Source organism: Bubalus bubalis, chromosome 24 (genome assembly GCF_019923935.1).
Source record: "Bubalus bubalis isolate 160015118507 breed Murrah chromosome 24, NDDB_SH_1, whole genome shotgun sequence".
Lineage (NCBI taxonomy): Eukaryota > Metazoa > Chordata > Mammalia > Artiodactyla > Bovidae > Bubalus > Bubalus bubalis.
In genome coordinates this window covers 28,607,581-28,630,061 of record NC_059180.1, presented here as the reverse complement: position 1 = coordinate 28,630,061, position 22,481 = coordinate 28,607,581, and the positions used below count along the sequence as shown (strand labels likewise).

The following is a 22,481-nucleotide window of genomic DNA, read 5'->3' as shown; positions in this document are numbered from 1 at the left end:
GGAAGGCCTAGCCCTTTTTCACAAAGGCTGAATGTCAAAAATGGTATCAGACCCAATACAGTCAGAAGCACAGTTGTGGTTTTATTCAACAGGCATGGGACTTTTGACAGTAATCAAACTGGAAACCAAACTGGCTCTAGCCCAAGTTCCGGGACAGGAGAGAAAGCAAACACCAGGGTTGCTGCTTTGACACTTGGCCTCAGCTCCCTTCTGCAAAGAACTGAATGAGGCTGTTGATGAGCAAAAAGGAGTTTTATTCCCTTGTGCAAAAACGTTTCAAGTCAGGCTAGTCAGTCACACTCGGGTGAGTAGTTCCCACACAAGAAATGGGGATAGAAGAGGTACTTAATGTTGTACTCTGCCCGGGCTAAGCAGTGAGCAAACTCCTGGTCACACTTGCATATGAGTTCTTGGCATTTGTCCTCCGTTGGTTCTGGAAGAAGTGGAGAAACTGAGGTTAGAACAGGGATTTGCAGAGACCTGAAGATAAACACAAGGGAAGCTAGTAAAGCAGGAAACAGGAAAGGTCATAAACTGCATCCGGGTAACACTTTGACAGTTCACCGCAGTGATCTCCCTCATCATGACAACTCCCAAGGAAAGTGATATTCAGTTCATTTTACAGAAAACAAAGTTGAAGTCACCAGGGTAATATTTTCAGAGGAAAAGTCCAAAGTCCATACGCCCTTTTATAAAACTTCTCTTCTGTATCAGTATTACACTATTGCATTTGAGGATCCAGTTAGACAAGCAGTAGGTGCCTGGGAATCCAGGCTTTTTTTTTTTTTGGAGCCCTGCTCTGTGTGATCTTACTGTGAACTTTCTGAGCGAAGTCCTCATTTAAAAAGGGGCACTATCCACTTTGCAGGTTTATTATGAAGCCTGGGTAAGAAAGCATATATAAAGTGCCAGGCAGGGGTTTGGCCCTAGGCATGCACACCAACAATGTTGGTTCCACCTGCACTTCCCTACCTTTTCTCTCCAAGTCTCTTTCAGATGCTCCTTCAAGAAAACAGCTTGTTCCCATAGCCAACATAATAGTGGTGAAAAGCTGAACGACTTCCCACTGAAATCTGGAACAAGACAAGGATGCCCATTCTCGCCATTCCTATTCAGCATAGTAGTAGAAGTCCTAGCCATAGCAATCAGATAAGAAAAAGAAATAAAGGGTATCCAAATTGGAAGAGAAGAGGTAAAATTGTCATTATATGCAGATGACATGATAACCATATAAAAAAACAGCTTGTTTTAGGTAACAATTGTATATTCCATCTCTCCCTTCCATCTTGGGCCTACTTTATACAAAGATGCAAAGGCTGCCATCCAAAGATAAATCTCCCTCTACCTTGGGAATTTTGCTGCTACAGAATCATTCCTTTGGGTTCGAAAGATTTTGTGATCTTCAAGTTGTATCTATTAATCTAGAAGATATAACAGCTCTGGATACGTCACCTGCCTTTGTGAGTTTTTAATTATTCACAGAAGGCGGTGGAGGTGAGCAGTGTGGGGGGAGGGCAGGGGACACCCACTATTAAATCCTTCCAAATTTCTTCCACAGGCACAGTAAAGCATGAGCTTGGAGGTAGGCAGCTCAGCCATGCATATAGTTCCTTTGGACACATCACTTCATCCTTCCCAGGCTGCTTCCACAGGATCCACATGAGGATACTAAAAGTACCTACTTCTAAGGGCTGTTGGGAGAATGAAAAGAGATGAAGTCAGTAAAATGTAGGGCATACAGCAGGTGCTTATGAGCTGTAGCTGACCTTAAACTGCCAGCTAATCTTAAAGATCTCCTCTTAAAATGCACAGGTTCCTTAGAGATCCTAGCAAGATGAAGCATGAGAGTCAGAAAATTCAGCTTCTGTCTCAGGGCAACAGTCAGAGCTTGGCAGCACCTGGCGTGATGAACAGGGGCAGGGTTGGGGGATGTCAAGCAGGAGGCAGGGGGCCTGAGACCCTCTGACCCTGTAATGAGTTGATTAAAGGTGTTTATCAGCATGACCGCACACAGGGTTTTCCAAACCCAGGCCCATGGCACCTTCAAGATGATAGCTTTATGTGTGCTCAATCTCTCAGTCTTGTCTGACCCTTTTGTGACCCCATGGACTGTAGCCCACCAGGCTCCTCTATCCATGAGATTTTCCATGTAAGAATACTGGAGTGAGTTGCCATTTCCTTCTCCAGGGGATCTTCCCAACCCAAGGTAACCATATTCATGTCTCTTGCATTGCAGGCAGATTCTTTACCACTGAGCCACCAGGGATATCTTTAAATCCCCTTTATTTTTAATAGTCAATTATTAAATAAATTATGATTTAATTATATTAAATAGTATTAAATTGCATTAAATAAATCATCACTGACATAAATGGAAAACCAAAATCTTATACCACAAATATATAAAACTGACTAAGAATAAAAGCCAGTGAAGATAAAGTTCTAATATCAAAGTCTAGTTAAATGCTGTTACGTACCTGAAGGCTATGAGCCCCCAGAATGGAGTGTCTTAGTTTTAAAAAAGGAAGATTAGCAAGTGTAAGAGAGGTTTACCCTCTCTAGCAGTCAGACCATCATGCAGTCGATACTTCCTCCTTGCCTAACTGGAAAAATTAACAAAGGACTGAAAGGGAAAATCCTTCTCACTTAAATTCATTTATTAAGCTTCTCACACTCTGGGAAACTATTGAGAGAGAAGGCAAAACACAAACACCTCCAACTCCAAGAGGCTGTGTTTAAACACTCTGCCTTGGGGATTCGCTGGCGGTCCAGGGGTTAGGACTCCAAACTTTCACTGCCGTGGGCATAGACGGGATCCCTGGTCAGGACACTAATATCCCAAGCCATGCTGCAAGGCCAAAAATACAAAACGAAATTTTAAAAAACAGAACAAAAAATTGCCTTGAAAAAGTCGAGATGATGGAAGCCTGAGTTAACTGTGCAGTTACGTGAAGGGCTGGCTCTCTGGTCCCCATCTCACCCAGTCCTCTCAGGGCAGGGCCACTGCACTGGAGGCGTGCAGAGCCCTCTGGGGCTCCTGGGCACAAGGCCTTTGTGCCCCTCACTTCTTTGACTATAGGAAACAGCCCTCCTTCAGCCTCCATGAGTTCTCCATGAGTTCCTCCAACTCCTTCCCTGAATTCCAATAGGCAGAGTCAGTTCAGTTCAGTTCAGTTCAGCCGCTCAGTCGTGTCCAACTCTTTGTGACCCCATGAATCGCAGCACGCCAGGTCTCCCTGTCCATCACCAACTCCCGGAGTTCACTCAGACTCACATCCATCGAGTCAGTGATGCCATCTAGCCATCTCATCCTCTGTCGTCCCCTTCTCCTCCTGCCCCCAATCCCTCCCAGCATCAGAGTCTTTTCCAATGAGTCAACTCTTCGCATGAGGTGGCCAAAGTACTGGAGTTGCAGCTTTAGCATCATTCCTTCCAAAGAACACCCAGGGCTTTCTCGCTCCCCGGCCATCTTGGTGGCTGCTCTTGGTTGGGGGCATCCCGCATCTAAGGCAGGAAGATGGTGGCCGCAAAGAAGACGAAAAAGTCACTGGAGTCGATCAACTCTAGGCTCCAGCTGGTTATGAAAAGTGGAAAGTACGTGCTGGGGTACAAACAGACTCTCAAAATGATCTGACAAGGCAAAGCGAAACTGGTCATCCTAGCCAACAACTGCTCAGCCTTGAGGAAATCTGAAACAGAGTATTACGCCATATTGGCCAAAACTGGTGTCCATCACTACAGTGGCAATAATATTGAATTGGGCACAGCATGTGGAAAACACTACAGAGTATGCACACTGGCTATCATTGATCCAGGTGATTCTGATATTATTAGAAGCATGCCAGAACAGACTGGTGAAAAGTAAATCATGTACAATTTTTCTTTAATAAAACTGGCCAGAGCTTGTTTTTTAAAAAAAAAAACAAAACAACAAAGAACACCCAGGACTGATCTCCTTTAGGATGGACTGGTTGGATCTCCTTGCAGTCCAAGGGACTCTCAAGAGTCTTCTCCAACACCACAGTTCAAAAGCATCAATTCTTCAGTGCTTAGCTTTCTTCACAGTTGACATTCTAGGAATCAGCAAACTAAAATGGACTGGAACGGGTGAATTTAACTCAGATGACCATTATATCTACTACTGCGGGCAGGAATCCCTTAGAAGAAATGGAGTAGCCATCATGGTCAACAAAAGAGTCCGAAATGCAGTACTTGGAGGCAGAGTCAAGCAGTTGTTATCTAGGGAAGGGAAAGGATGGGAGACCAGGGAGAAAGTCAAGAGCAGCCTTGGGGCAAGGTCCTGTTTTCCTACCAACAGATCCACACAAGAATGTCTTTGGGATATTTTGCAGATACTGAAAGGCTTCCAGGTGGGAGAAGTTATCAGAAGTATGCTGCCCATAAGTGCATAGGCCTCAGGCTAGTTGGACTTGAAGGTTGATGATGTTGACAACTATTTACCTCACCACCAACCCACCAGAAGAACGTCCTCGAGCTGATCACTCCCTCTTTGGACAATTACTATAAAACTTCTCACTATCTTCCTAAGTGGGTTTTGAGGGCATAAGCCTGCTCTGTCCCCCACTTTGCCTGACAAAGCAAAAAACCTATCCTTTTCTACTTTGCCCAAAATTCTGCCTCCAAGATTTGATTCAGCACCGGTGTACAGAGAAGCTGAGCTTTCGGCATCAGTACCCCAACCTTACAGAAGAAAAATCCAGAGAAGGGGGATAGGGACTGATCCCCAGTTCAGCTCTGCCTGATCCCAGGCCTCCTGGCTTGTCTGCCAGAAGGGAATAGGGTGTCAACTCAGGGGACTCATCTGCCCTTACAAATTCAAGTTTTAAGACAGGATTTTTAAATCAATCAATGAATCTGTCTGCACCTGGTCTTAATTGCGACATGTAGAATCTAGTTTTCTGACAAGGAGTCGAACCCTTGAAGGCGGGAGGAGAAGCGGACGACAGAGGATGAGATGGTTGGATGGCATTACTGACTCAATGAACATGAGTTTGAGGAAACTCCAGGAGATAGTGAAGGACGGGAACCCTGGCGTGCTGCAATTCAGTGGGGTCGCAGAGAGTCAGACACGACTTGGTGACTGAACAACAACAATCTATTCTTTTAATAGAGCTTTTTTTAATTACTCAATGTATTTTAATTGGAGAATAATTACAATATTGTGATGGTTTTTGCCATTAATAACATGGGAAGCAACTTACATTTAAGAAAACTTAGGGGGTACAAAACACACTGCTATATTTTTTATGTATTATGCACTCAAAAAAAGACAAAACAAGAACAGCACCAGAAAATTTATCAAATGGAGGTCTGGGTAGTGTCAATAGGAGTTTTATTTCCCACAAAACTTTTGTGGGAAAAGTTATAATTTGAAACTTTTCTACTTTGAGCCATACAGTGCTTTCATTGTGGAAAAGTGATCTCAATTAACCAAATGTGAGCGGCCGCTATTTTGAATTTAGTTTACATTACTTATTAGACTTAAAATACCTATACCACTCAGTGATGAAAGGAGGTGGCTTGTGGGGTCTTTGATGGCCCTCCTCCTCCCTAATCTTCACCAGGCCTCCCGTTAGCACCTCCCCAGCTTCTACAATAAATACAATTTACATTGTTTAAATGCCCTTGCAGAGTAAATACTCCTCCAGGACAAGTCCTCCAATCTCCCTTTCAGGCTGCCTGCCAGCCCTTTCTACATATAAATTCTAGTAAGTAAGTAAGCTAGTCGCTCAGTCATGCCCAACTGTTTGAGACCCCATGGACTGCAGCCCACCAGGCTCCTGTGTCCATGAGATTTTCCAGGCAAGGATACTGGAGTGGGTTGCCATTTCCTTCTCTAGGAGATCTTCCCAACCCAGGGATTGAACCTGGGTCTCCTGCACTGCAGGCAGATTCTTTACCAACTGAGCTACAAGGGAAGTCCATTATTCTAAGGGTGCCTCAAATACACCATCTGACCCTACAATTCTAAGACTCCATGTTGCAAAAGCCTCTCACAGGTGCACAAAGCCTGATAAACAACCACAGTCTCTGCAAAATGAAGTACATTGGTGCCACAGACTGGCCATTCTCAGCTGTGGGCCATTGTGTCCCCCACGGGGCTTGTGGTAGTGTCTAGAGACATCTTTGGCTGTTCCATGCAGAGGGTAGGGGGTTTGCTACTGGCATCTGGTTGGTAGAGACCAGGGATGTTACTAAACATCTGCAATGCCCAGGATGGCTCCCACACCAGAGATCCAGCCTCAAATGTCCATAGTGTCAAGATGGAGACACTCTGCCACAGGTGATTGTCAGACTTTAAAAGAATGAGGCTGGGGCTTCTCTGGTGGCTCAGTGGTAAAGACTCCATCTGCCAATGCAGGAAACACGGGTTTGATCCCCGGTCTGAGAAGATCCCACAAGCCACGCAGCAACTAAGCCCATGAGCCACAACTATTGAGCCTGAGCTCTAGAGCCCAAGAGCGACCGCTACTGAGCCCACGCACCCTAGAGCCCATGGTCCGCAATAAAAGAAGGCACGGCAGTGAGAAGCCTCCACACCGCAACTAGAGAAAGCCCATGCAGTAACAAAGATCCACCACAGCCAAAAATAAATAAATAAAATAAATATATATTTAAGAATGAGGCCAACCTAGATGTTCCAAGATGTCCAAGACACAATATTAAGTGAAAAAAAAAAAACATGATGTATATCATGTGATCCGATTTTTGTTCTTTTTTTTTAAATTATTTATTTTATGTATTTTGGGCTGTGCTGGGTCTTCGTTGCTGTGAGTGGATTTTGGTTGTGACAAGCAGGGCTACTCTCGAGTTGCAGTGCAGGCTTCTCAGTGCGGTGCCTTCTGTGGCAACTCTCGGGCTCTAGAGCACAGGCTCCATAGTTGTGGCACCCGGGTTTAGCTGCTCCAGGGCATATTGGATCTTCCCGGACCAGGGATCGAACCTGCATCCTCTGCATTGGCAGGCAGATTCTTAACCACTGGACCACCAGGGAAGTCCTGATATTTGTTCCTGTTTGTCTGTTTACACATGCATAAATATGGAGGAAAACAACATGCCAAGCAACAGAAGCTAGTTAACACTGGTGGATGGAGCCTAACTTCCTACATTACAATGATTCTGGGATGTTTTGATTTTCCACAACAAACATGGATTAGGTTTGAATCAGAAAAGGCATGTGCATGGATGGACAGACAGATGGATGGACAGATGGACAGATAGATAAAACTAATACGTAAAAATTGGTAAATGAACCAGCTGGTACCAGAGCCAGCACTCTTACCAGTAAAATTTCCACGGGCCACACCCTTGGAACATGACCTGGTGGGCTAGGGACTTCTGAGGAAGAGCCACTGAAACTCCAAGGTTGCACTGTTCCTGCAGAGTTGGCCAAAGGACAGCTGTCTAAGGACAGGGGGACGGGCACAAACACTCCAGCCATTTCCGCTTCCCTCCCCTGTCCATGGGAGTCCCCCGGCTCCACCTTCCACTACCTCCACTGATGTCATCTGTCCAAGGCACTTCTCACCCAGATCCCTGCAACAGCCTCACAGGGGGACCTATTTGCCACCCTTGTTCCCTCCAGCTATATTCCTTGCAGCAACCAGAGTGGAAGATCCCCTGGAGAAGGGAATGGCTACCCATTCCAGTATTCTTATCTGGAGAGTTCCATGGACAGAGGAGCCTGGCAGGCTGTAGTCCATGAGGTCGCAGAGTCGGACATGACTGAGCAACTGACACTTTCATTTTTCATTTTCACGCATAGTACCTCACTGATTTCTTTTCCAACAAGCGCTTATAAAAGCAATTGGCATGGACACTATTTCCTGCTCTCTTTTTCGACCACAGAGCCTTGCTCCTCTGTTTTGCCCATCAGGGAGCCTGACACAGAATAGATTCTCAATAATGGTTGTTGGGAGAATATAGAAAAAACATACATCATTTCCAATTCTTGTACAAACCCAGCACCAGAGTTTTATTATTCCCATTTAAAGAAAAGGAAAGTGAGGCTTGAGGGATTCAGTAACTTGTCCAAGGCCACAGATCTGGGAAAGAGTATACCAGGATTCCAGCCCAGCATCTCCTGACCCAGTGTCTGTCCCTCCGCTATGCTCCCCACTTCTCCCTGAGCAAGAAAATCCTTTGAAAAACAAGGCTTGGTCTCACTATTCTATGGCCTCAGAAGCCCAACAGATTCATGTTATTCAAGAATAATAAAAAACTGAAAAGGAAACCTAGCTCCCAAGGGTTAAGTTTAAAATAAAGGCCTGCTGGTAAATATTATTATATGCTTAACATTTAAAAAAAAATATATTTGTCAAGCCCATAAATGGAAAATGGGCCACACCTGTAATTAAGCAAACAGCTAAGTTCAGAATATCTCCAAACAGAATAAGAGAATATTTTTAGCCAAAAAAATGCATAATAGATATTTTGGTTCTCTTCATTCGGTTCAGGGAAAGCAGTTCTGTAAATAGGCACAGCCCCAGTAGCTGACACACTAATAAGTATTTCACAAATATCATTTTTAGATGGTTGTGTGTGTGTGTGTGTGTGTGCACACGCGTGCACACGCTCAGTTGTATCCGACTCTTTGTGACTCCATGGACTGTAGCCCACCAGGCTCCTCTGTCCACGGGATTCTCCAGGCAAGAATACTGGAGTGGGTTGCCATTCCCTTCTCCAGGGGATCTTCCCCACCGAGGGACCGATCCCACGTCTCTTGCATCTCCTGCATCGGCAGGCAGGTTCTTTACGATTTGTGCCACCTGGGAAGCCCTTTCACATGGTTAGGGGCAGCAGAACATGCAGGTTGAAGGGAGAAGAGAAAGGTCTTTAACATATTTTCCACTCAAGGTCCACTTCTCCTCTCCACTCACAATGGAAGGGGGCAGTGTGGGGACAGAGAATATGCCCAGAAGTGGGCTTATCATCACCAGGTTAAGCAAGTCACTTCTTTCCCTGGGCTTCATTTCCCTGAAGCTCTAAGTGAGATGGTTGGATGAGATGATGTCTGGGACATTTTCAGTCCTTGATTGACTGAATTAAGGACTCCGTATTAATGTCTCCATATTAATTCAGCTTTGCTCTGTGTCAACTCTTAATGTAGACTAAGAAGACATGGCTAGGAATCTGTGCATATCTAACAATATCCTTCTATGTAACCCTTAGTATAGCCTCCTTGCCTCTAGAGCAGACCAAGTCTGCAGAAGCTGGGGTTTCAGTGAAAAATCACACCAGACATTCAGTTCTCTGAGGTGGAGGCAGTGGGGATCAGAGAGAAGTTCAGATAAGGGTGAGGGATGGAGGAGAGAGGAGGGGAGAAAGTAGCAACCTCCATCCAATCTGGATATCACATTATAAACTCTTTTTTTTTCATCTTTGCAACATCCATCTTCCAGGTAGGAAAACAGGCTCAGAGATGACACCAATCTAAGGGCCAAGTGATTTTCAACAAAAGTACCAAGACAATTTAACGGGGACAAAAGAGTCTCTTCAACAAATGGTGCTGGAACAACTGAATATCCATATGCCAAAGAATAAACGTGGACTCCTACCACCCACCATTGACAAAAACCAACTCAAAGTAGATCAATGACCTAAAGTTAAGAGTTCAGTGAAAAAGAATATATAACTGAGTCACTTCACTGTTCAGCAGAAATTAACACAACATTGTAAATCAATAATACTTCAATAAAATGTTAAAAATAAAAGAGTTCAAACTATAAAACTGTTTGAAGAATATAGGGGTAAATTTTCATGACCTTGGATCTGGTGACAGATTCTTAGATAGGATACCAGAAACGCAATCAACAAAAGACAAAATTGGGACTTCCCTAGTTGTGTGTGGTTAAGAATCTGCCTTCCAAAGCAGGGAGGTGAGTGTGATCCCTGACTGGAGAACTAAGATCCTACATGCTGCAGAGCAACTGAGCCTGCACACCCCAACTAAAGAGACCACGCGCTCTGGGGCCCTAACACCACAACTACTGAGCCTGGGCATTCCGGAGCCCACGCACCACAACTGGAGAAGCCCACTTGCCATAACGGAGACCAGTGCAGCCCCAAAATAAAAAAGACAAAATTGATATGTCAGGCTTTATCAAAATTAAAACTTTTGTATACCAAAGACATTATCAAGAAAATAAAAAGGCAACAGAATGATAGGAAATCTTTTGCAAATCACATACATGATAGAGTCCAGTATCCAGAATAAGACACTCTCACAATTCAACAATAGGACAAGCTACTCAATGAGCAGAAGACTTGAATAGACATTTTTCCAAAGAGGATGGAAAAATGACCAACCAGCACATGAAAAGATGTTCAACATCATTACTCATGAGAAAAAGGCAAGTCAAAATCACAATGAGATACACTAATTATCTCCACTAAATAATAAATAAAAATAGCAAATGTTGGCAAGGCTGTGGAGAAATACCCTATACATTGATAAGAATGTAAAACAGTGCAGCTCCTATAGCAAAAATTGGTGTGGAAGTGTTAGTCACTGACTCATGTCTGAATCTTTGTGACCCTATGGACGATAGCCCACCAGGCTCCTCTGTCCATGGAATTCTCCAGGCAAGAATATTGGAGTGGATAGCCATTCTCTTCTCCAGTGAATCCTCCTGACCAAAGGATCAAACCCAGATCTCCTGCATTGCAGGCAGATTCTTTACCATCTGAGCCACCAGGGAAGGGTTCCTCAAAAAGTAAAATGGGATTACCAGATGATGCAACAATTCCACTCCTTTGTATATGCCCACAAAGAAATGAAGACATGTATTCAAACAAATATTTGTTCACAAATGTTCACAGCAGCACTATTCCCAGTAGTTAAAAGGTGGGAATGTAACAGGAAGAAAAGGGGCAGGGCACAACTTGTGAAAGAATGACATAACCCAAGGACACAACATAAACCGATTAGAATCAAATGGGACCAAGATGGCAGACAACACTAGACCTTGATCCTCAATCAGCAAGTGTCATGACACATGACACCCAGAGGTGCCATCAGAGTTCCAAGGCACTGTCAAAAGACCAAGGAGTGGACAGTGGACCAAATCCTGGAACTCTCCACCTCTTCCCAAAAATAGTTGGAATAATCCTCCCACTCATTAGCATGTGAAATTACCCAGCCTATAAAAACCAACCACACCACATTTCACGGCCACACTCACCCTCTGTGATGGCGCACACTCTGTGGAGTGTGCTTCTCTCTGAATCTGAATAAATCCACTTCCCACCTATCACTTTGTCTCTCACTGAGTTCTTTCTGCAATGAGACATCAAGAGCCTGAGCTTCATTAGGTCCTGAAACCAGGTACCATGGGTTTTGGCTGGGTTTGAGTCCCAGCCATGTGAGCTCAGTTGGTGAAGAATCTGCCTGCATGGCAGGAGACCCTGGTTTGATTCCTGGGTCGGGAAGATCCCCTGGAGAAGGCATAAGGCCACCCACTCCAGTATTCTTGGGCTTCCCTTGTGGTTCAGCTGGTAAAGAATCTGCCTGCAGTGCGGGAGACCTGGGTTCGATTCCTGGGTTGGGAAGATCCCTTGGAGAAGGGAAAGGCTACCCACTCCAGTATTCTGGCCTGGAGAATTCCATGGACTGTCCATGGGGTCGCAAAGAGTTGGACACAACTGAGAAACTTTCACTTCACTTCACTTCATGTGGGTTCAAGTCCAAGCATGTGGGTTCAAGTCCCAATCAGAGGTAAACGGTTTCAGAAACAATACAATGTCCTACAATGAATGAAGGGATAAACAAAATGTAGTATATACCTACAATGGAATATTATTCAGTCATAAAAAGGAATGAAGTTCAGATACATGCTACAACATGAATGAACCTTGAAAACATGAGGCTAAGTGAAAGAAGTCAGACACAAAAGGCTTATTGTATGACATCATTTATAGGAAATACCTAGAATAGGTAAATCCATAGAGATTGAAAGCAAATTGGTGGTTGCCAGATGCTGGAAGGAGGAGGAATAGAAGCTGAGCACTTGACAGGTACATGATTTTGGGGGGAATGTTGATGAAAATGTTCTGGGAACCCCTGGTGGTCCAATGGTTAACAATCTGCCTGCCAATTGCAGGGGACACATTACTGGTCCAGGAAGATGCCACATGTCATGGAGCCACAAAGCCCGAGTCAAACAACTACTGAGCCCATACGGCCTAGAGCCCTGCTTCACAACCAGAAAACCCACCGCAAGGAGAAGCCTGTGCACAGCTGGAGAGTAGCCCCCACTTGCCGTAACTAGAGAAAGCGCACATGTCAGAGAAGACCCCGCGCATCCAAAAATAAATTAAAAAGAAGATGTTTTGGAAACCAAGGTTATGGTTGGAGGACGTCGTGAATGCATTACATATCACTGAAAGGTACACTTTAAAATGGCTAATTTTAAGTTATGCTCAGTTAAAAGTAAAAAGAAAAAAATAGTTATGGAGTCCGTTGTCTGCGTGTTTCATTTCTAGCTCCTCAGATAACTTGGAGTCTCACTGCCCAAATCCCAGCCTTATCTACATCGTGCCTGTACAATTATTCACATCCTGTTTCTTCCCTTGATCCGGCTTTTTAAATTTATGTGAACAGAAACTGTAAATGGAAAACACCATCCATCAGAAGATAATCCTAAAAACAAATACCTCATTCCTTTTCTTACTGGTTCGTTTTGAAAACCAGTAAGATTGCCCTGAGGGACAAAACATTTTTAACCACAGGTTTATTTTTCTTTCAGCTTTACAGGTAGCTAGTCATGTAAAATGTACAGTGGTATCAAGTTATGTTACAATTATCCTCATTAAATACATGCTGCTTGTGGTTAAAGAGAAGTAACAGACAGATAGATGACAGATGGATAGATATGAAGGATTTTTTTAAAGCCAGAATTAAATTTAAGAATAGAACTGTTTTTGAATAACGTTATAAGCCAGAAATCTCCTCTCTCTGTTCAAAAGGTTCAGGGAGGGTCCCACAGATGTTTTAGCTAAATTAAAACTGACTCTAACTTCACAAAATTAGAAGGATTAAAAGAAAATTGAAAGAGAAATCACTTTCTCTTGAGGGCGTTCAGGGTTACTCAGAACTGTGTTCATGTCCTTTCCTAAATCCTGGGCTCCATAAAATTGTGCCTGGTCTTGCTCATTGGAGGTTCTGTGTTGGGTCATTTCTTGAACAGACCATTAAGGACATCTATTAGGCATGAAATGCCATGACACTCTCACTTCATCCTCACCACAGGCCAGCTTGATTTCTACCCCAGAGTTTACCAGTGAGGAAACTGAGGCCCCAGGAGATCAGGGCTTGGTGACGTCACAGAATCTGAATCACAGACCAAGCTGTCAACCACAGGCCAGGATCTGCAAACTCAGACATCCCCTGGGCCGGCAGTCCTAACACAAAGGGGATCCATTAGACACAAGCATACTCTTCATTCTGATAAATAAATGGGCTCGCTCCCCACTCTCATTTTTCTCAAATCATTCAGCCTTTGGACCTACCTTCTGTTTTCCTAGGTTTGACAGAAGAATTCCTTTTCCTTAACAAAATCAACAGCACAGGAGAAATGAACTATGGTAATTGACCCTTGGCCACAATGTCGGAGAGACAATAGGGCATGGTGGAGACTGGGGCAGATGAGAGAATGGCCCTACCTACAGCGGGAAGCCCCTCTATGTTCCAGCCAATGGCTGCTGCTGGGTGTTATGTTGGGAACTCACCACACTTGACACTCTGATTGACACAATTCCAGGAGTAGGGCTGCAACTTGGGATTGCAGCCGGAGTTCTCGGCATGTGTATAGCAGCAGTCGTGCGCATGACAGCACCTGTGGATAGCAGATGGACAGACCAAGGGGTGAGCGAGGGCAAGGATGGTCCCTTGGCCATCCTCCTGTGCATTAACTTCAGGAGAATGAAGACCCACAGGGGAGAGCATCTTCTGGTCCAGGCTTTGTTCCTGAGAATCCCTGTCCTGGGAATTAATTCCACCGACCCCAGTGTGTCTTGCCCTACCTCTATCTCTCCTCCATGCTCAAGTCTGGCCCTTGCCTGCCTCAGTCTCTGAGCCTCTGAGCTCCAGCCACGCTGGTCCCTTCCAGCCATACCTTCCCTGCCTCCTGACTTTGCCCCCAGTCTGCCTCTGCCTGGGAAAACTTCCTGCCCACTCTTCCTGCTTGAGGTCTCAGCCCAAGCACCAGCCCCCAACCCCAGGATGGGGGGAGGCAGACAAGTCTTCAGATGCAGTGGGCATGGGCGAGAAACCCTAGGATGCAAGTGATGGGATTCTGGGAGCCAGAGGGGATGCCAGGTCCAGCTAGGCTTCAGAGAAGACTTCCAAGAGGGGGTGATGCCTGGAGGGGCTACATCTGGAAAGATGTGCAGGAACCAGACAACCAGAGTGTGGGAGGAAGGGCAGGGCCTGTGGCAGGAGCCTTGGAGGTACGAGGCTGGATAGAGACCTGTCAGTGACAACTATATCCTCCAAGACCCGGAAGAGACAATCAACGTTTTGCCCCCTGACCACTCTGGAAATGGATGAGTGGCTGTGGGACCCGGTCTGTAAAATAGGGATCACCATCGGATGGCCATGGCTGTGGTGACAAATGAGAGGAGCCCGTGGCAAGGTCTAAGCCCACAGCCTGGCACAGAACGGGCCCTTCTCAGCCAGCAGCAGAAGGCAGTGATCAGGGGCATGAATCCAGCCAGGCCGCCTGGGCTCGAATCCCAGCCCCCACCCCTCACTCTGTATGTGGCTCTAGACAAGTTGATCTCTCTGGGCCTCAGTTTCCTTATCTCTGAAATGGGGTTGTTGTGAGAACTCAAAGGGGCTCTCAGGACAGTTCTGGTGCATAATAAGTCTGATCAGTGATGTATGATTTTTTTTTTCAGCTAAAGTAATCACCCTGCCAGACTGGGGGCCAGCTGGCACCAAGGTCTGGCCTCATGGGCATGTTGCCCAGGAGACCCTTTGCCTGCAAGGAGCACCATTTTCTGGGGGCTTCGTATCTAAACCCCAACCTCAGTTTTGGGTATTTCCTCATAAGCCTTAACCACCCCAGGGGGTGGGGACCTTATGCCCCCAGCATGCACTCACCAGTCTATAGCATCCTGGGGCTGGCCATGGCCCCCCAGACCACAAAAGCAGCCGTATTTCACGTAGACCAAGGCAGGGCGAGGGCCAACACAGTCAATAGTCCCGGCCAGTCCTATGAGCCCACGTCGGTGCACATGTGACCTCTGGGGAGCTGGGCGTGGGGGAGGGGGACAAAAGTTAGAGGCTGCAGGTGGGGGCTGGCCTGGCCTGGGGACAGGCACTAGCCTGAAAAGTGTCTGGATGATTTGTTGTTCAGTCGCTCAGTTGTGTCCGACTCTTTTCGACCACGTGGACTGCAGCACACCAGGCTTCCCTTTCCTTCAGTCTCCCGGAGCTTGTTCAAACTCATGTCCATTGAGTCGATGATGCTATCCAACCACCTCATCCTCTGGATGACTATCTCCGGGCTGAATCCTGCTCTCCTTCTTCCTAGCTGTGTGACCTTGGACCATTCAACCTCTCTGTGCCTTGGTTTCCTCATCTTAAAACAGGGGAATAAGGGGACATCTCTCCCCAGAATGGAATGAGATCATGCATATAAATTACCAGCACACAATGAGCTCTAACTATCATTATCAATATCTTCAAGGCAGCCGTGAAGGAGAAAACAGGTCACAGAGCCACGGCATCTGAAAAAAAATCATACCTCTAGGCCCTTGCACTGGCTGGTCCCTTTTCCTAGAATGCCCTCATTCTCGATCTTTTGCCAATGTCAACTTCAGACATAGTCGGATTGTGGGTTGTACGTCTAATGTCTGTCTAGTTGCCTGTCCTGGGCACTGGACATCAGAGATGAACCAAACAGGGTCTCTGCCATCTTCTACAGGGACCTCCCCCACCCCCTCACCACTGCCTTCCAGATTCTTTGCATCACCTCTTATTTTCACTGCCAGGGCACAGATTCCTGCCACACAGGGAGGCCCTGTGACCCCATCCCAGCCATTTCTCTGGATCCTCATGTTGCTGTGGACCATAGCAGAACACAGTTGGTGCGACCGGAACCCCTGCATCTCACATGGGAGAAAGAGGAAGCTCAGATGGGAAGCACGACTCCTACAGTCACAGGATGGGGTGGGGGGGGCGCTTCTGACTCCCAATCCAGTGGTTCCTCCTCACCCAATAGCAGCAGGAGAGGGAGGCCTGGGGTGACAGAGGTAAGGGGCATCAAGGAGTCCATTGCTTGCGGTCAGGGGTGGTCAAACCCACTGCAACTGGGCATCAGAGAATCCCAGAGCCACTCCTCCTTCTGGTGAGGTCCAAGAGTTCACTCTGGTGTTTGGTCAAAAACCACAATCAGTGACTTCCCAGGAGGTCTAGTGGTTAAGACACTGTGCTTCCAGCGCAGGGGGAGGGGTTCGATCACTGGTCAGGGAACTAAGATCTCACATGCTGCTCACAGTCAACAAGTAGAAAACACACACACACAATCAGCCACAGCGTGGAGAAGCTATCACTTGAACTTCACCTGGCACCAGGCACCGTGTTCCCCAATCTACAGGCGACATCTGTTGTCAATCTCTTTGTCTTGTGGACTGCTAGTTTCCCATTCAAAGATGGAGAGATTGAGGCTAGGAGAGGCAAAAGGACCCATCCTAGGTCCCAGGGCAGGTGAATTGCTGAACAGAAACTTGTTCCCATGTCGGCCTGACTCCTGGGAGCTCACTCTCCACCCATGGCTCCAGGACTGAGAATCCAGAGATTTGTGGATTCCCTTTCACATTTGTAAAATCTAGAACGAGATTTTATCATGCTGACTTTTCTTTGAAGAATCCAGGTCAAAATTCAAATTCAATTTTTTTTGTTGGGTTGGTTTTTTTTTTTTTTTTTTTTGGTTTTGTTTGGCCGCAAGGCACAGCATGTGGGATCTTAGTTCACTGATCAGGGATTGAACCAGACCCACTGCAGTGGAAACTCAGAGTCTTTCTTATCACTGGGAAGCCAGGGAGTCCCCTCAATTTTCTTATTTCTCAGTGGAAAAGGAGCATATTCATCTAGGGGATTGCTGCTGCTGCTGCTGCTGCTAAGTCGTTTCAGTCGTGTCCAACTCTGTGCGATCCCATATACAGCAGCCCACCAGGCTTACCCGTCCCTGGGATTCTCCAGGCAAGAACACTGGAGTGGGTTGCCATTTCCTTCTCCAATGCATGAAAGTGAAAAGTCAAAGTAAAGTCGCTCAGTCATGTCCGACTCTTAGTGACCCCATGGACTGCAGCCCACCAGGCTCCTCCATCCATGGGATTTTCCAGGCAAGAGTACTGGAGTGGGGTGCCATTGACTTCTCCAATCTAGGGGATTAGAGATAAACTAAATAGAAACAAGGAGAAGGAAATGGCAACCCACTCCAGTGTTCTTGCCTGGAGAATCCCAGGGACGGGGGAGCCTGGTGGGCTGCCATCGATGGGGTCGCACAGAGTCGGACACGACTGAAGTGACTTAGCAGCAGCAGCAAATAGAAACAAAATGTAACAACGAGTTTAGAGTTAAAAGCTTTGCCCTCCTCTCTGGATGACCAGCCCTCACCCTCACAGGACTTGCCCAGGTGACCACATCTCTGCCTGAAACCTCCCCAGGCTACCAACCCCCACCAGATAAAGCTCAGGTTCTTCACTGAGCCAGAGGCCCTGCAGAAGCCCACCCTCTCCCTGGGTCGGGACGATCCCCTGGAGAAGGAAATGGCAACCCATTCCACTACTCTTGCCTAGAAAATTCCATAGATGGAGGAGCCTGGTGGGCTACAGTCCATGAGGTCACAAAGAGTCGGACACGACTGAGCAACTTTACTCACTCACGCCTCTGGCGCCCTCTCTCAACATGGACCCCACATGGACCCCACTCATCATTTCCTATTCCTCCAATTAAACTTCCCATCACACTGTCACATACACCCTGTATAACAAATGCCCTGACCCCATCCTCACTTAGCTCACTCATCACCTCCTTCTAGAATCTGCCTCCTTGCCACGTGACCACAGGGGCCCTTGTCACCCTGTGCTACTCTCTGCTCACGGCAATGACTCTCCAGCCTGGACAGATCTCTGCCCTAGGAGCCCCAGATCCCCTGGCATGAGTGGGCTTTCAGAAAAGGTCCCTTGACCCCTGGATCCACCAAGCCCCATGGAACACTTCCAGTCTAAGCACATCTGGGGACTTCCCGGTGGTCCAGAGGTTACGATTCTGTGCTTTCACTGCAGGGGGCATGGTTTGATTCCCTGGCTGGGGACTTAAGAATCCACCAAAAACAAATAAATAAAAACTTAAAAAAATAATAACAAGCACATCTGAAAAGACCCCCGTTCCAAACCCATACCCCAAAGCTGTCCCCAGAGGTCCCCCTACCCTGACTTGACCCCAACTCTGGCATCTCAGGGTCCGGGGCTCAGCCTTAAGGAGAACCCGAGCATGGGTGGATGCCCAGCGCTGGGTTTGTAACCAAGGCAAACACTCCCTCTATGCCAACTTAGGTGGGGCAGGTCACTCTGGGGGCTGTTTGCTCTGTCTGCCCACAACAGCCTCTACTGGGAGTGCCAAGGCTGCCCAGGCTTCCTATGGGCCTGAGGGTGTGCATGTGTGTGTGTGCATGTGTGTGCCCATGTGATTCTGTGTGTGTGTCTGTGTGTGTGCTCATATGGGGCTGTCTCAGCATCCCTGAATGTGTGTGTGTGTGTGTGTTCCCCTCCGTGTGTCTTTGCCTGTGTCTGTGTGTGAGCCTGAGGAGGGCATGGCAACCCACTCCAGTGTTCTTGCCTGGAGAATCCCATGGACAGAAGAGCCTGGCGAGCTACAGTCCTTGGGGTCACAAAGAGTCGGACACGACTGAAGTGACTGAGCATGCATGCAGCATGTGTGTGAGGCCATGCGTGAGCCCAACACCTGTGTGCCCAGATTTTGCTGGTGGTGTTCTATGCCTGTGTGTCTCTGAGCTTGTGATGACCACATATTTCCCTGTGGTATCCATGTAAATGGGAGGTTGCCAAGGGGACCTCTCCAAGGGTGATGTCCAGGAGTGGGTGAGAAGGAGACATCACCTTCTCTGGCTCCAGGTAGGGTTAGGCCCCTTCTCCCCTGTTCCTTCCAAGCTCTGGTGTCTCCCTGGTGGTCCCACTGCAGACCCCAGGGACAGGCGCAGAGAAGGGTGGGTTCACAGGATCAAAAGTCAGGTGATGGGGAGATCTGATCACTGGAGAGGGTGACAGAGGGGATGTTTGGGGAGGACACAGAACCCCCCTGGAGAAGGTTTCAGGGTCCCTGGAAGGGGTGAATGAGGCAGGGGCTTTGGGGGAAGAGGTGGAGGTGGGGAGGGGGCGACACACAGGACTTCCAGGAAGCCGGGAAGCAATGGGCAGGTGGGCTGCACAAAGGAGGACCGGGGACTGTAGGGCTCCTGGGTTCCCTGGAAGGGCTGGGGAGTTGGGGTTCTTGCGGATGGGTGGGGAGGCAGGGTTCCAGGTATCCCGGGGAGGACTGAAGGAGTCCCAGGAAGCCCTGGGTCCTCGGATGGGGGCTCGTCCCTTCACTCACCTGCTCTGAGCCCGGGTCCAGATCCCAGGAGCAGCAGCAGCAACAGCCCTACCTTCGGGCACAAAGGCAGCGGAGCCATCGGACCCGTCGGCGGGAGGCAAGTGTGGAGCGGTCTGGCGGGCCACTGCAGTCACCCGGCCGGGGCCGAACCCCCTCCCCACGCCCCGCCCAGCTCCGCCCGACCCCGCCCCCGGCCTCCGTCTCCGGAGCGCCCGGGCGGAGCCGCAGGGGCCGCAGGGGCCGCAGGGGCCGCAGGGGCCGGGGGAGGCGCCGGCCCGCCATCGCGACCTCTGCGTCTTGGTCATCGGATGGGCGCCCGGCCCCAGGGAGAATCCGGCCCGGGCTTAGGGGAGAATTACGGACGAAAGGCGTTTAGCGCGCGTCAGGTCGCGGAGTCCCTAGGTGCTCGGTTGCTGTTATCATTACCTGCGAGCCCCTCCCCTCCCGGAGCTCACCTGGGCGTCCGACGGGAGGAGACGTAGGGGAAGGGGAGGGACTGGAAGGGTCTTAAAAACTTTAGATGTCCCTAAAGCTTGGCCTCCCTGTCCTTGTCCCTTGTCCCTGCAATCCACTACCCACCGCCAGTCGGAAATGGAGGGGAGCCGAGACTTGCTCAAGGTCACAGAGTGGCTTCTGGTAAAAAAAAAAAAAAAAAAAAAAAAAAAGACCGAGGAACAGCGGTGGCAACGGGGAGCCAGGCTGCAGCTGCGTCTCAGCAAACCCCCCACCCCAGCTCCCTCCCGTCCTCAGGCTCTTCATCGGGTGGAGGGCATCAAGTCCTCCAAGAGGCCTCGCGAGGCCGAAAGAGGTACACAGTAGGTGCTCCGTGTCGAAAATAGATGGCACACATCTGTTCCCCTTTGTTCCCGGTGATAGCCCTACCCAATTAGTCATGACTGATTCTGAGGGTGGAACCCCTCCCCAAGCCCTCCGAAAAATGGTGGCAACTAAGGTGACCTCGCCTCTCACCTGCTAAGTGTAGAAAGGACGTCGGGTGCACGATTTTACTTCAGACCCCTGATGTTCTCATTTTCCCAAGAAGAAAGTGAAGCTCAGAGAAGCTAAGAACCAAGAAGTTGGGGAGCCCAGGTTCACATTTATTTCTACATGGTGCCAAACCCTTGTCTGCCTCCTTCGAGGAAAACCTGAGCCTCGGGGCATCCACCTGCCATACTCTGAGGTCACTCTCCCCTTGCTTTGAGGAGTGAGCTTATCAAAGCAAAACCAAAGTCTCTCCTCTTGAACACCCAGCATTGGCCTGCCTGGCATAAAACAGGTATCCAGTCAAGGCTTGTCCAAACAGATTATGCGTTTCAGACTCTACAAAACATGGGATAAAAAACATTTTCTTTCTTCTGAAGGTCTTCATGGGCAATGGGGAATGAAATATCCCACATAAATTTAGGGAAAAAGACTTCTGCTTTCAAGGTGCTTCACAATCAATATGCATGGAGGAAAACTCATTTATACTGTTAAAAGTGTTAGTTGCTCAGTCATGTCCAACTCTTTCCTATCATATGGACTGTAGCTCAATAGGCTCCTCTGTCCATGGGACTTCCCAAGCAATAGTACTGGAGTGGGTTGCCTCCTCCAGGGATCTTCTGGACTCAGGAATCAAACCTGGGTCTCCTGCATTGCAGGCAGGTTCTTTACCATCTGTGCTAGGTCCATTATAATTAAGAAATTAGGAATCTGCTTTCAATATTGGAACTTTTGCACCTCAGACTCTACTGCTTTAACTGGTTATCCTCAATATCTGCAATATTTGCAAAACAATTTGTTTCCAATTATGTTAAATAACTGGAGTTTCAAGACCATCACCAAATATGTGAGTGAGTGTATGTTGCTCAGTCCAGTCTGACTCTTTGCGACTCTTTATTCTCTGGGTCAGAATACTGGAGTAGGTAACCTTTCCCTTCTCCAGGGGATCTTCCCGACCCAGGGATCAAACCTAGGTCTCCCGCATTGCAGATGGATTCTTTACCAGCTGAGCTTCAAGGGAAGTCCCATCACCAAATATACTAAAGATCTACTCTGTCCTTAATTAATATATTTAAAGTAACTTAAAAGATGCTTGCTCCTTGGAAGAAAAGCTATGACCAACTTAGACAGCATACTAAAAACTAGAGACATTACTTTGCCAACAAAGGTCCATCTAGTCAAAGCTATGGTTTTTCCAGTAGTCATGTATGGGTGTGAGAGTTGGACTATAAAGAAAGCTGAGCACCGAAGAATTGATGCTTTTGAACTGTGGTGTTGGAGAAGACTCTTGAGAGTCCCTTGGATTGCAAGGAGATCCAACCAGTCCATCCTAAAGGAAATCAGTCCTGAATATTCATTGGAAGGACTGATGCTGAAGCTGAAACTCCAATACTTTGGCCACCTGATGCGAAGAACTGACTCAATAAGACCCTGATGCTGGGAAACATTGAAGAAGGGAAGAAAAGGGGACGACAGAGGATGAGACGGTTGGATGGCATCACCAACTTGATGGACCAGAGTTTGAGTAAGCTCCAGGAGTTGGTGATGGACAGGAAAGCCTGATGTGCTGCAGTCCATGGGGTTGCAACGAGTCAGACTCACCTGAGCAACTGAACTGAACTGAAATTACAAGTCTGGTCCAGAGGTGCCTCCACTGAACATGCTGAGTGAGAGGGAACATGCCACAACGTGAATGGAGCCCAATCATCTCATTTCCTAAGGGTGAGTTAAGCACATTAATTAACTGTGATCTAGAGTTGGCCTCGGGCTTCCCTGGTGGCTCACTGCTAAGCAGGAGACAAGGTTCGATCCCTGGGTCAGGAAGATCCCCTGGAGAAGGAAACGGCAACCCACTCCA

The 22,481-nt window shown here is 47.6% G+C and overlaps 1 protein-coding gene and 1 pseudogene across 3 annotated transcripts; one reads left to right on the top strand and one right to left on the bottom strand.

The window, feature by feature from the left end:
- Nucleotides 1–233: 233 nt before the first annotated feature.
- LOC102389829 (group 10 secretory phospholipase A2) lies at nt 234–19,793 on the bottom strand. 3 transcript variants are annotated; one of them, XM_044936283.2, is made up of 5 exons: nt 19,643–19,793; nt 15,125–15,275; nt 13,750–13,856; nt 7,304–7,398; nt 234–433 (listed from the first exon to the last, which is right to left on the bottom strand). In XM_044936283.2, the coding sequence occupies exons 1-5, from the start codon at nt 19,719–19,721 to the stop codon at nt 368–370; spliced, it is 498 nt and encodes a 165-aa protein (XP_044792218.1). In that variant the 5' UTR covers nt 19,722–19,793; the 3' UTR covers nt 234–367. The 3 variants fall into 3 exon arrangements, with proteins under 3 accessions (XP_044792218.1, XP_044792217.1, XP_044792219.1); XM_044936282.2 differs by lacking the exon at nt 7,304–7,398 and adding an exon at nt 973–1,073; XM_044936284.2 differs by lacking the exon at nt 7,304–7,398.
- On the top strand, nt 3,441–3,910 carry LOC102389507 (annotated as a pseudogene).
- Nucleotides 19,794–22,481: the final 2,688 nt, after the last annotated feature.

Bases quoted from the DNA above. Each gene is read 5' to 3' on its own strand.
- LOC102389829 (XM_044936282.2), bottom strand. From the start codon at position 19,721: ATGGCTCCGCTGCCTTTGTGCCCGAAGGTAGGGCTGTTGCTGCTGCTG. The intron at 15,276-19,642 runs GTGAGTGAAGGG...CCCCACGCCCAG, and splicing joins TGGACCCGGGCTCAGAGCAG to CTCCCCAGAGGTCACATGTG. The intron at 434-972 runs GTAGGGAAGTGC...CACTTCTTCCAG, and splicing joins AAGAGACTTGGAGAGAAAAG to AACCAACGGAGGACAAATGC.